Source organism: Notechis scutatus, chromosome 2 (assembly GCF_049901735.1).
Source record: "Notechis scutatus isolate UNSWTSFEM ecotype Mainland chromosome 2, rNotScu1.2, whole genome shotgun sequence".
Taxonomy (NCBI): Eukaryota; Metazoa; Chordata; class Lepidosauria; order Squamata; family Elapidae; genus Notechis; species Notechis scutatus.
Window position 1 is genome coordinate 27,728,598 of NC_142010.1, and position 12,129 is coordinate 27,740,726.

A 12,129-nucleotide genomic window follows, 5' to 3' on the forward strand; every position below is an offset into this window, starting at 1 on the left:
ATGGATGGATAGATGATGGATGGATGGATAGATGATATAGATAGATAGATAGATAGATAGATAGATAGATAGATAGATAGATAGATAGATAGATGATAGATGGATGGATAGGGATGGATGGATAGAGATAGAGAGAGAGATGGATGGATAGACAGACAGAGATTTATGGATAGACAAGACAGACCCATACATATAAACATACATATAAATATTACATCACTGTCAGGGGTGGGATTCAACCGGTGTTACTACCGGTTCGGTTATTACGTTTTGTCCATTTTGACAAAAACATGAACCAGTCGCGAAGCATCCAAATCTTGATCATGTAACCAGGGGGGCTGCTGCAACAGTCTTTGAGTGTGAATAACGGTCCCAAGTCCTCTTTTCCCAGCGCTGTTGTAACTTCGGTCCCTAAACGAACTGCTGTTAAGTCGAGGGCTGCCTGTCCAAAAAGTGGGGTGGGGAGGTGGGGAGTTCAATACCACAACGGCTCCCACCCAGGTCCCTGGATCACCCCACCCACCCGCTCCTCCCGAGGCTCTTTTCCTCCGGGTCGGAGAAGGCAAGAGGGCTGTGTATTGTGTTGTCAGCGGTTTCCTCCCGCGAGAAAGAAGGCGGGGATGGGGGGGTGCGCCGCCGGGACCTAGCAAAGGAGGAGGGAGGGGAGTCTGTTCTGAGCCTCGTCTCTCTAGGAAGAAGCGCTCAGGTCCGAGGAGGCGGAGGGGACAGGGACGTTCCGGGGGAGAGCGGATCCCCGGGAATCGGTTAGAGCTGGCCCGATCGTTTGCCGCTGGGAAGCGCGATCCCGCTTTTCCCGGGGAGGCGGAGGCGGGGAAGGAGAATCCCGGAGCGGCTGAGCGTCCGGAGGCTGCTGGCCAGGCCGGGCGAGGCGCGGAGGGAAGCCTCCATGGCCTGGCGGAGGAGGAGGAGGTCAGCAGCAGCAGCGCTGAGCCCGAGGAGGAGGAGGAGGAGGCCCGGGCTGGAACCAGGCGACGGGTAGAGCCTCCCCGAGGATCCGCCGGGCTCCGAGGCCGAGCGCTTCCGCCGCTTTGGGTAGCCGGGCGTCGGCGGGGACCTGGGCGGTCTGCAGCCGCCTGCAGCAGCTTTGCTCCCCCCGAGAGGAAGAGCAGCAGCCGAGGTCCTGGCCGGGCTGCCCCCGGAAATGGCGGGCTGTCTGCTGCGGGAGGGCCTGGCCAGAGGCTGCCCGCTCAGCTCTCCTCAGGCTCAGGAGCGGAGGAGAAAATGGCAGTTGGGGGGGGATATCTCCTCTTTGGAGGATCTCCTCGTGGCGTGGTTTCCTTTTAACTAGCCGTCCACCTCAGAGGCAGGTGGTAGGGAGCAATAGAAGAGGCGTTGGTTTCCCTCCGTTTTCAGTCCCAGAGCCCTCTTTCCCCTTCTCCACATTATTACTCCTCAGGAGGATTTCCCATCTCTGACTATGGATATCCCCATCTCTGGAGACAGCAAATGCAAGTTGTAACAATAGAAGAGACTTTGGTTTCCCTCAGTGGTGGGATTCAATTTTTTGATTTACTACCAGTTCTGTGGGCGTGGTGTGGTGGGTGTGGCAGGGGAAGGATATTGCAAAATCTCCTATTCCATCCCACTCCTGGGGAAGGATATATTGTAAAATCCCCATGTCCTCCCCACCCCACTAGCCTGCTTTCCAGCTCCTTTCTCCTGTGCAGGGCAACCAAAAAAGACCCAGCCAATCAGCTGGGACTCGGGAGGCAGCGAATAGATGGGAGGCAGGGCCAGTCAGAGGTGGTATTTGCCGGTTCTCCGAACTACTCAAAATTTCCACTACCGGTTCTCCGGGCCTCGTCAGAACCTGCTGAATACCACCTCTGGTTTCCCTCCATTTTCAGTCCCAGGGTTTTCTTTCCCTGCCCAGATTATTCCATAGGAGGAAGAGGGAATCCCAAGGAAATTCCCATCTCCAACTATGGATATGACACCATCCAGCTTTGGAGACACGAAAAAAGAATCCCCTTGTTCCAGTGTTCAGTTCTTTTTAACTTTGTTCTTCTTTGACCCTGGCTGTGTTTTAAATGGTAGGGCCAACTGATGAAGATGGACACGGTACCTCCTGAAGGTGGAGAAAATCTTTCGGGTTTCCCTATGGAGCAGGTGTTGGGCTTCTCGAAGGAGGATCCAACTCAGGTCTTGTTGCCAGGTAAATGAAAAGTTGCTTCTGCAGGCTGTGAAGCCTGAAGTCATTTCATTCTTGTGTTTCTTCTACACATTGTTCTGCCTTCAATTTACACTGCTTCCCCATAGCTGACTAGCCCAGCTTCCAAATATTCTTTACCCCTCTTTTTATCTTGATTACAGGGAATTCAGAGTTGTGGATGGAAACCGCTGAAACATCTCCTCTGTCTGGTGGAGCCACAACATCTCAGGTAAGGAACCTTCATCAGAACAGGAAGTCCTTTAGAGGGTTCATCTGTATCCGGAACAACTAGACACAAGTTTTCCCCCCGAAAATGATCACTCCGCTAAACAAATAATTTATTTATTTATTTATTTTTCTTTGTCAATTGCTCACAAGATAATAGGTATAAGTAAATACATAGTTATGAATACATGAAATGGGTACATATAAGAAAAATAAAAGAAACAATAGGACAGGGACATTAGGCACATTGGTGTGCTTATGCACGCTCCCTACAGGCCTCTTAGGAAAGGGGTGAGGTCAATAGTAGACAGTCTAAGGTTAAAGTTTTTGGGGTTTGGGGAAGAAACCACAGAGTCAGGTAGAGTATTCCAGACATTGACCACTCTGTTGCTGAAGTCGTATTTCCTGCAATCAAGTTTGGTGCGATTAACCTTGAGTTTGTATCTATTGTTTGCTCTTGTGTTGTTATGGTTGAAGCTGAAGTATTCATTGACAGGTAGGACATTGCAATGTATGATTTTATATACTATACTTAGATCGGACCGAAGGCGGCGTAGTTCTAGGTTTTCTAGGTCTAGAATTTCGAGTCTGGTGGCATAAGGTATTCTGCAACAAGTAGAGGAGAACTCTTCTTGTGTTTTCCCTTCTTGTATCCTTACATTTTATATTGACTGTTTCCTAGTATGATTTGATTGCCTATTTGTACCCTATGACTATCATTAAGTGTGTACTTTATGATTCTTGACGAATGTGTCTTTCTTTTATGTACACTGAGAGCATTCGTACCAAGATAAATTCCTTGTATGTCCAATCACACTTGGCCAATAAAGAATTCTTTTTCTTTCTTTCTTTCTTTCTTTCTTTCTTTCTTTCTTTCTTTCTTTCTTTCTTTCTTTCTTTCTTTCTTTCTTTCTTTCTTTCTTTCTTTCTTTCTTTCTCTTTCTTTCTTTCTTTCTTTCTTTCTTTCTTCTTTCTTTCTTTCTTTCTTTCTTTCTTTCTTCCTTCCTTCCTTCCTTCCTTCCTTCCTTCCTCTATCTATCTATCTATCTATCTATCTATCTATCTATCTATCTACTAATACCATTTTCTTTATAGGGTTACATTAACAAAATCTTGCACGTTTGAGTGCCATCTCTCTCTCCCCCCTTTTTTTGAATCAGTTGAATTTTTAAGTTTCTTATCCTGTAATGGGTTACATTAATTTATTTAAGATAAATCCTTTGCTATCCAAAGTCTGTGGAAAACCCCAGGAATTGGCTAGCAAGAAAGACAGTTTGGTCTAGTGGTTAAGGCACCGGCTAGAAAGCTGCAGACTGAGTTCTTGTCCTGCTTTAGCCACAAACAGCTGGACCAGTGACTCTTTCCTCTAAGGCCAGTTTACCTCACAGGGTTGTTGTTGTGGGGATAAATAGAAAGAGGGAGATGTATTGAATATGTTCACCACCTTGAGTTATTTGTAAAAATAATAAAGGTAGGATATAAATAAATAAAGGCCAGGAATGAGTTTTAACATTAAATTTTACTGAAGCATTAGTAAGACAACTTGGAACAAATGACCAAAAAAACCCAGAGCAGTTAAATTATGGGATATGTCCATGGAGATCCCGTTAAAAGTTATATTTGTGCGATATGCAGTTATTTCATCAAAATGGTAGCTTGTGCAAAGAAAAAAAAACCCGGAAAGATTTCATCCTGAACGAGATGTAAGAAAATCTGTCCCACTTCTTCAAAGACTCCAAGATGACTGTAGTTGGAAGAAATTCTAACCAGACCGGTGGATTGTCGGAGAGACAGCTATAAAACCCTTGTAGTACATTATATCAGGCAAGATGCATTTTCTGTCTTATCAAACTCACTGTTAGGATATTGGAAATGTGGGAGGGCAGTTCCTGGGACTTCTTTTGAGGAACATTTACTTTTGATTTTCAGGGCTCGGTAACCTTTGAGGAGGTGGCTGTGTATTTCACAGAGGAGGAGTGGGCACTGCTGGATCCCAGCCAGAGAGCCTTGCACAAGGAAGTCATGCTGGAGAATTCTAGGAATGTGGCCGCTCTGGGTAAGGGCCTGTTTTGCTCTGGATCAGAGGTCTCCAAGCTTGGCAATTTTAAGACTTGTGGATTTCAACTTGTGGAATTCTGGGAGTTGAAGTCCACAAGTCTCAAAGTTGCCAAGTTTGGGGACCCCTGCTCTAGATTCAGGTATTTATGGAATGTCTTTGGTTGCCATAAGTGCTCAGAAAGACATTCTGGGACTTCTTTCTCGAAGACTAAAATAGAGCGGTGACCTTGATGGTTTCCAGGCTCCCACGATCTGTGCACAAATTCTCAGCACTCCATTCCACCCTTCCCTTCCTCCAGTTCATTGACAAGTTGAATAGCGATAAGGTTTGAAAGAAGCAAAGTGGTTCAGTCTTGACACAAACACTGATTAATGGCAAACGAGCTGGGTAGAACTGTGGCTGGTAACCAGCTTTAGTCTGAGTGTAACCTCTATCATAGATTATCGTGTTAGAAGAACTTCTTCTAAGCTACCTCTTGCCCAATTCTTATCCTTACCAGGAAAACTCAATTTCAGTTTGTATTTGTACCAGGAGATTTTCAGAGATTTCTTTTATGCTTGAGGGTGCTATTCACCTTAGATAGTCTAGTAATTATAAAGATGTCCATTACTCTGTACTTTCAAATGCCCTCATGAATTTAGACCAAGTATATCAGCATATAATGTAAGATATTTTTGAAGGCTCCATTATAGTCATAACTCAAGGACTCTCTGTACAATGTAGGGCAGGGGTGTCAAACTCAAGGCCCAAGGGCCGGATGCTGCCTGTGAGGTGCTTAAATCTGGCCAGTGGGACTGCCCTGGAAACAGTGGACCAGCACACAGTGCCAGCAAAATCGGAGCTCGGGAGGTCCGTTTTTACTGGCAGAAGGTTGCAGGAGGTTGTTGCAACTAAAAATGGCATTCAGGAGCCCATTTTTGCTGGCAGCGCGCTCAGGCCACCACAGGTTCCCCTACATGAGTGACATGGAGGTGGTCACGCCCACCCTGGTCATGCCCACCCCAGCCCCCTGAGATCAGACACAACCCTGATGCAGCCCTCAATGAAATCGAGTTTGACACCCCTGATGTAGGGTATTTCCAAAGCTTGTGTTTGCTGTTAAGCATCAATTGAAAGGCCCGCAATTCCTTCTTACATATTGTTCTTGATATCCCATGCTCCTAATTATTCAGTCTTCAGATAACGAAAGAATAATTTTTTTCCAAGAAAATAGAAATACCTCGGGATGATTAGGGGACTGGAGACTAAAACATAGGAAGAACGGTTGCAGGAACTGGGCATGGCTGGTCTAGTGAAGAGAAGGACCAGGGGAGACAGGATAGCAGTGTTCCAATATTTGAGGGGCTGCCACAGAGAGGAAGGGGTCAAGCTATTTTCCAAGGCACCTGAAGGACAGACAAGGAATAATGGATGGAAACTGAACAAGGAGAGATTTAACCTGGAAATAAGGAGAAACTTTCTGACAGTGAGAACAATCAATGAAATGGAACAGCTTTGCCTTTGAAAGTTGTAGGAACGCCATCACTTGAGACTTTCAAGAAGAGATTGGACTGTCATTTGTCAGAAATGGTGTAGGGTCTCCTGCTTGGGCAGGGGGTTGGACTAGATGACCTACAAGGTCCCTCCCAACTCTGATTATCTGTTAAATCTGCTAAAATAAGTGTGGAATTGTCCAAAGGGATATAATGACTGAGGTTAAATTAAAACTTTAGGCTCACAAAGAGGAACCCAGCAAAATCTTGGAAATTGAACAATAATGTATTTAACATTTTTCTGTGGTGGAAAATATAACTAAATATAATTAATAATTAACCAAATAATGTGCTGAAGTGGTTGGCAAAGGGTAGAGACGGGTGTGGGTCATAACACCTGCAACAGGTGTAAATTTGGGAATTAAATATCATTCATCAAACACCACTGTTTAAGTTTCAGTGGTGAATAATTGTAACTTGGGGGACTACCTATATATAAGAAAACAATACAAAGAATGCAATCCAGAAAATGTGCAGAAATAACAGGTGAATCATTTTTTTCTGCGATGAAAATAATGAACTTTTTTTCCCTTTTTTCAAATAAGCTTATGGACAGGCGCATGAGAATAACCAAGAGCCAAGCCTAGTGCTATTTCAAGGGATCCAGTCTGAAAAGGGGATGGTTGGAAATCCGGGAGCAGCTCCAAAGAGTGTGAAAACCTGTCTAAGAAATGGAAGGAAGAAATCTTCTTCTAGTCACAATGGAGTCCTGGGCTTCCCAACCCAGCAACTTCAGCAACGGGAAGAAGTTGGGAAACATTTCAGATATGGCAAAATAGACAAAGCAAAATCTATTTTTGGTAAATATGACATGAACCCAATTGAAGAGGAACATTGTGAACGTCAAGAATATGGGCAAAATATCAATCTTGGCTCCTCTTTTGTTTTACATCACCCACCATACATCCGAGAGACACCATACGCATTTATAAATTGTGGGGGAAAATTCACTTTGAACAGTCATTTTAGGCCCCATAAAGAGGAGAATCCACATGAGTGTGAAACGGCTGCCAGCCAGAAACAGTTGCTTATTTTACCCCCAGAAAATCCCCCAATGGAAAAACGATATAAATGCCCAGAATGCGGAAAGACCTTCACTCACAAATGTAAACTTACTGTCCATGAACGGACCCACACAGGGGAGAAACCATATACGTGCCTGGTATGTGGAAGACAGTTTAGCCAGACTGGTCACCTTACCAGACATCAACGTACCCACACTGGAGAGAAACCATATTCATGCCTGCAGTGTGGAAGGAAATACAGTGGGAGTTCCAGCCTTATCAAGCACGTAAGGAGCCACACGGGGGAGAAACCCTATAAATGCACAGAGTGTGATAAGAGCTTCAATCAGAGCAGTCACTATATCCGCCATAAAATGATCCACACAGGCGAAAAACCCTACAAGTGCTTGGAGTGCGGGAAGAGCTTTGGGCGTAACTTTAGCCTGATGCAACATAAAAGGACCCACACCGGGGAGAAACCGTATCAATGCCTGGTTTGTGGAAAGAGTTTCAGTGGATCCTCGGATCTCATGTATCATAAGAGGATTCATACGGGGGAGAGACCGTATAAATGCCTGGAGTGCGGAAAGCAATTCAGTAGGAGAAGTCGCCTCACGGCTCACAGAAGGAAGCACACAGGGCAGAAACCGTACACATGCCTGGTGTGTGGAAGGCAATTCAGTCAGAGCGGTCACCTCACAAGTCACAAAAGAACCCACACCGGGGAGAAACCATTTGCCTGCTTGAAATGCGGAAGGAAGTTCAGTAGACGATCAAGCCTTGTGATTCATGTGAGAATCCACACGGGGGAGAATCCATATAAATGTACCGAGTGTGGGAAGGGCTTCCGTCAGAGAACCACCTATATTTACCATCGAAGGATCCATACAGGGGAGAAACCCTTCAAATGCCTGGAGTGTGGGAAGAACTTCAGGCGAAACTGTCACCTTAAGAAACACAAAAGGATGCACACTGGGAAGAAGTTGTATCAGCACTAGGGCTGTGAAAAGACCTTCGGCTTTCATTCAGATTATTATTATTATGACCTTTATTGTCAGAGTACAACATGTGTACAATGAGATTGCCTAAGCCTCCCTTTGTGCACCCCGCCCCCCAAAACAACTCACAGTGAGGACGGAAGTCCCTGACCCAGTCCCAATCTTATTACACTATGTGACCTTGTTGCACAACGCGCTTGCCCCGCAAGTCTATCATACTATTTGGCTTCTCATAGAAGTACAGGCAGTCCTCGACTTAAAACAGTTCATTTAGTGACCGTTCAAAGATATAACAGCACTGAAAAAAAAGAGACCCATATGTGAAATACTGAAGTGCTGATGATGACTGGAGTGACATTCACTTTGAAATGCCCTGTGATGACCCGGGGTGTGGCACAAAAGCAACCAAGTCACAAAAGTAGGTAAAGTCATTTTAATACCTCCAACTTGGCCCCCAATGTCCAGTTATCATCGGCTGGAGAAAAAACTCTCTCAAAAACAGTTTTCAAAGGGAAGAAATTCAGTCCGACCACAAAGTACATATAAATTAGAAATAAAAACCAACACAAACCACGCTGCAGCAATTAACGAGACAGGGCAGGATAAGGAATTGCAGAATTCAAAAGATAACAAAACACACATGGTTGGGAGGATGCCAGAACCCAGATAAGACTTGACAAACAAAGATAATGCATGCTTTGCTTCCAGCAAGGACTGTGTGCAAACACCCTCTTTATCCTGTTTTCCCAGCTGCAGCTAATGAAGGGAATCAGGGCCTTTTTCTCCTCTGTAACCCATGTTGCTCCCTTATCCTTTCCTCCCTGCGTGCCCTAGAATGAAGAGGCGGTGGGCCTGGGTCTTCCTCTGAATGCCCAGCCGGACTGGGCCCTTCCCCAGATTCCTCCACAGCCACCGGAGTCACACTCCCGCTCCCTGTCAGCTGTTCGACCTCCCCCTCAGAATCAGACTCCAACAGGGGCATGACATGCCCTCTCGTCAGACCTAAATGAATCCACATGGGAGAACCATAAAAATACCTTGCAGTGTTGAAATGGGTTAAAACGCAGCACTGTCCTTGTTTCCCATAGGAGGTCCTATGAGCCTAAATGAACTTTTGCTACCAGTTCTGCCTCCCCCCACAAGAAACTACATACATGCCTGAATTTGATTGATCTTCAGGAATGCTAAACCTGCAGACTGAAGAGCTGATCCCAGCAGGAAAGATAATATACCAAGAAATGGAGCAAAGCAGCTATTTTAAGAGAATGTGTCTTCTTAAATACCAGAAAAGTTCCACTCAGGAGAAAAACTGCATAAAAGAGTAGAACATGGAAAGAGTTGTGTTTTTTTTTCCTCTTAAGTCTTCAAAAAAAAATTGTAAGCCCCTCTCCAGATTGTTGGACCTATCTTGAATATTTTTCTTGATGTAATCTGGGACTGTTGTATCAGAGGACAAAGAGGATTATATGGTTGGTCAGGGTTCAAGTCCCATGGGGCCGATGGGAATGTTTAGCCTTGTAAAAAAAGCAACCAAGAAGGATTTAATATCTCTGTCAAAGGATCTGGTGCGATGTCCTATAGAAGGAAGGAAAGGTTTGTCCTGCAGTGCAGAATACACTGCAGAATCAGGATTAATGTAACATAAATATTATTATAGTGATGAAACTATAGAACACTCAAAAACTACCTCTGCCAACCCCCCTCCTTTAATAAATACAGGAAAACACTTCCTCCTCTCCACAAATCCCCATTTTATACAACTTTGTACAAATGTACTTGTCCTTCAATTTCACAATAAAATATTTTGAGTTTTCTTTTCTAAAGACTGTGGGGTTGTACTTGCTTAGCAACTGTTTGAATTTACGATGAACCATCCCCCAAAAGATAATTATGAACCAGTTCTGGATTTGGAATGGCGTCCTACACCAATCAGAATAAAGCTGGAAAAGACCGTGGAGATCTTCTAATCTAGTCCAATCAGAGGTGGTATTCAGCCATTTCTGACAGGTTCTAAAGAACCGGTAGCGGACATTTTGACCAGCAAATACCACCTTTGACTGGCCCTGCTCCCATCTATTCTCCGTCTCCTGAGTCCCAGCTGATTGGCTGGGTCTTCTTTTGTTGCCCTGCACAGGAGAACGGAGATGGAAAGCAGGTTAGTGGAGTGGGGAAGGAATGGGGATATTGCAGTATATCCTTCCCCTTCACGCCCACCAAGCTACACCCATGCCCACCAAGCCACGCCCACACAAATTGAATACCACCACTGGTCCAACCCCCCTGCTCAAACGGGAAACCTATGGCACGCGTGCCAGAAGTAGCACACAGCCATCTCTGCCGGCACCTGAACTGTCACCCCAGCTCATTTCCACTGCGCATACGCATGCACCTCCTGCCAGCCAGCTGATTTTCGAATATCTGCTGCGCGGGGGATGGGGCACATGCAGGAGATGCATGTGCATGCACGGGGGGAGCACGGGGTCAAGTGCATTTGCAGGGGGTGGGGGAAGCATGGGGGGGTCATGAGCATGCTCAGCGGGGCAGGGGAGCGTGGGGTGGTCATGCATGCATTGTATTATGGGTGCAGGCACAGGCCCGTATGTGCACACTTTTGTCACACGGTGACAAAAAAGGTTAGCCATCACTGCCCGATACCATTTCAGACATAAGAAGATGAGACTAACCTACGACACCAAAGAAAGAGAGAAAGGAAAAACGATTAAAGATACATTTACTATTTTAAAGTTTAGAAAGTTTGCACATTAAATTCAAAGTCACTTGGAGCTGGAGACTCGGGCTGAAGGAGCCCCTTGGTTCCTCCAGACACCACTCCTGATCTGCTCCTGGTCACTGAGCATCCTTCAAGCAAAGGGATCCCATGCAATGAGACCTACTTAAAAAAAAAACATTGCAACCTCTCTTTTTGAATGGTGTTGGGGAAATGAACAATCTTGAAATTCTTTGGTGTCTTCCGATCCGAGCAAAATCAGGATCATTCATTTGCATAGCTCAGGGGTCGGCAACCTTAAGCATTCAAAAGAGCCACAAAGATTCTAACTGGAAGCCCCCCGTTCAATTCTGGAGCCAACCGGAACTCCGGTTCCCCCACCATAGAGTCTCCTCCTAGCATGGCATCCTTTTTCCTCTACCTGTCCTAACTGAAAGCCCGATCAATTGTGGAGCCAACCAATGACCGGGAGCCGCAGCAGAGGGATGAAGGAGCCACATGCGGCTCCAGAGCCGCAGGTTGCTGACCCCTGGCATAGCTAATAGGTGACTTTAGCTGCTACAAATAATGTTGCTCTCTATTTGAAGGAATTGGTGGCCTGTGCTTTACAAATGCTGCAAAAAAGGTCATAAAATCAAGTTGCTCATGTGGGTACCTCAATTTATGACGGTTACAACCTATGTGTCAAGATTCCAGCAGTTACCCCCCAATTAAATCATGAGTCTCGAGCCAAACTTCCAAAACTTCAAAAGGATTTATTAGGAGTTAACATGTCCGGCACTGCCTGGGTGTAACCGACTCTGAGACACATAATTCATTGTCACACTTGATCCTGGTTTTCCCCCCAGCCCCCTGGGTGTATTGTAATTCATATTCTCCAATGGGACACATTCATAGCCAAGAGTCATCAATTGTGCTCTCCAGTTAGAATTTTGCCTAGCAAAAATTTCAATCACCTAGTTACTATCTTTGAAAACTATTTATGGAATGCACTTTTGGTTTCCAAGCTGCTGCACTGCTCCCCCTCCCTTTCTGCTGGCAACTCTAAAAAGACCATAGAAGTATTTTACGAGTTGACACTATGCTTACGATTAAAATTCCAGCCTCCATTATGGTCATAAGTTGAGGACTATCTCTACTTTCTCATGCTGCAGAAATTGTAAACAAACTTCCCTCTCTTTTTATTTCGCATTTCTAGACAGAGACCAGTTGCTTTGAGTTAGCGTTGTTTTTTCCTCAAGATATGTTAAAGGTGGACCATGGAATGTAGAAAAAAATGAACCTTAGGAACTTACACACACAAAGTGAAAAGGGAACACGCTGAATTTGGGAAACAATTGGGTCAGGAAGGGAAAATTCAAGACCTGGAGTGCCATTTGAAGAATGAGACTATTCAAAACAAGAAATGAA

The 12,129-nt window shown here is 45.1% G+C and overlaps 3 protein-coding genes across 5 annotated transcripts in view; 2 read left to right on the forward strand and 1 right to left on the reverse strand.

The window, feature by feature from the left end:
• LOC113432072 (vomeronasal type-2 receptor 26-like) overlaps nucleotides 1-12,129 on the reverse strand; it is a 492,433-nt gene that overhangs the window by 305,091 nt on the left and 175,213 nt on the right. The window lies entirely within an intron of this gene.
• Nucleotides 1-12,129, forward strand: part of LOC148131965 (uncharacterized) — a 114,046-nt gene that overhangs the window by 37,426 nt on the left and 64,491 nt on the right. The window lies entirely within an intron of this gene.
• Nucleotides 746-9,814, forward strand: LOC113425995 (uncharacterized). 3 transcript variants are annotated; one of them, XM_087953854.1, is made up of 5 exons: nucleotides 746-764; nucleotides 2,059-2,176; nucleotides 2,335-2,402; nucleotides 4,328-4,454; nucleotides 6,535-9,814. In XM_087953854.1, the coding sequence occupies exons 2-5, from the start codon at nucleotides 2,068-2,070 to the stop codon at nucleotides 7,989-7,991; spliced, it is 1,761 nt and encodes a 586-aa protein (XP_087809980.1). In that variant the 5' UTR covers nucleotides 746-764; nucleotides 2,059-2,067; the 3' UTR covers nucleotides 7,992-9,814. The 3 variants fall into 3 exon arrangements, with proteins under 3 accessions (XP_087809980.1, XP_087809978.1, XP_087809979.1); XM_087953852.1 differs by lacking the exon at nucleotides 746-764 and adding an exon at nucleotides 789-996; XM_087953853.1 differs by lacking the exon at nucleotides 746-764 and adding an exon at nucleotides 921-1,510.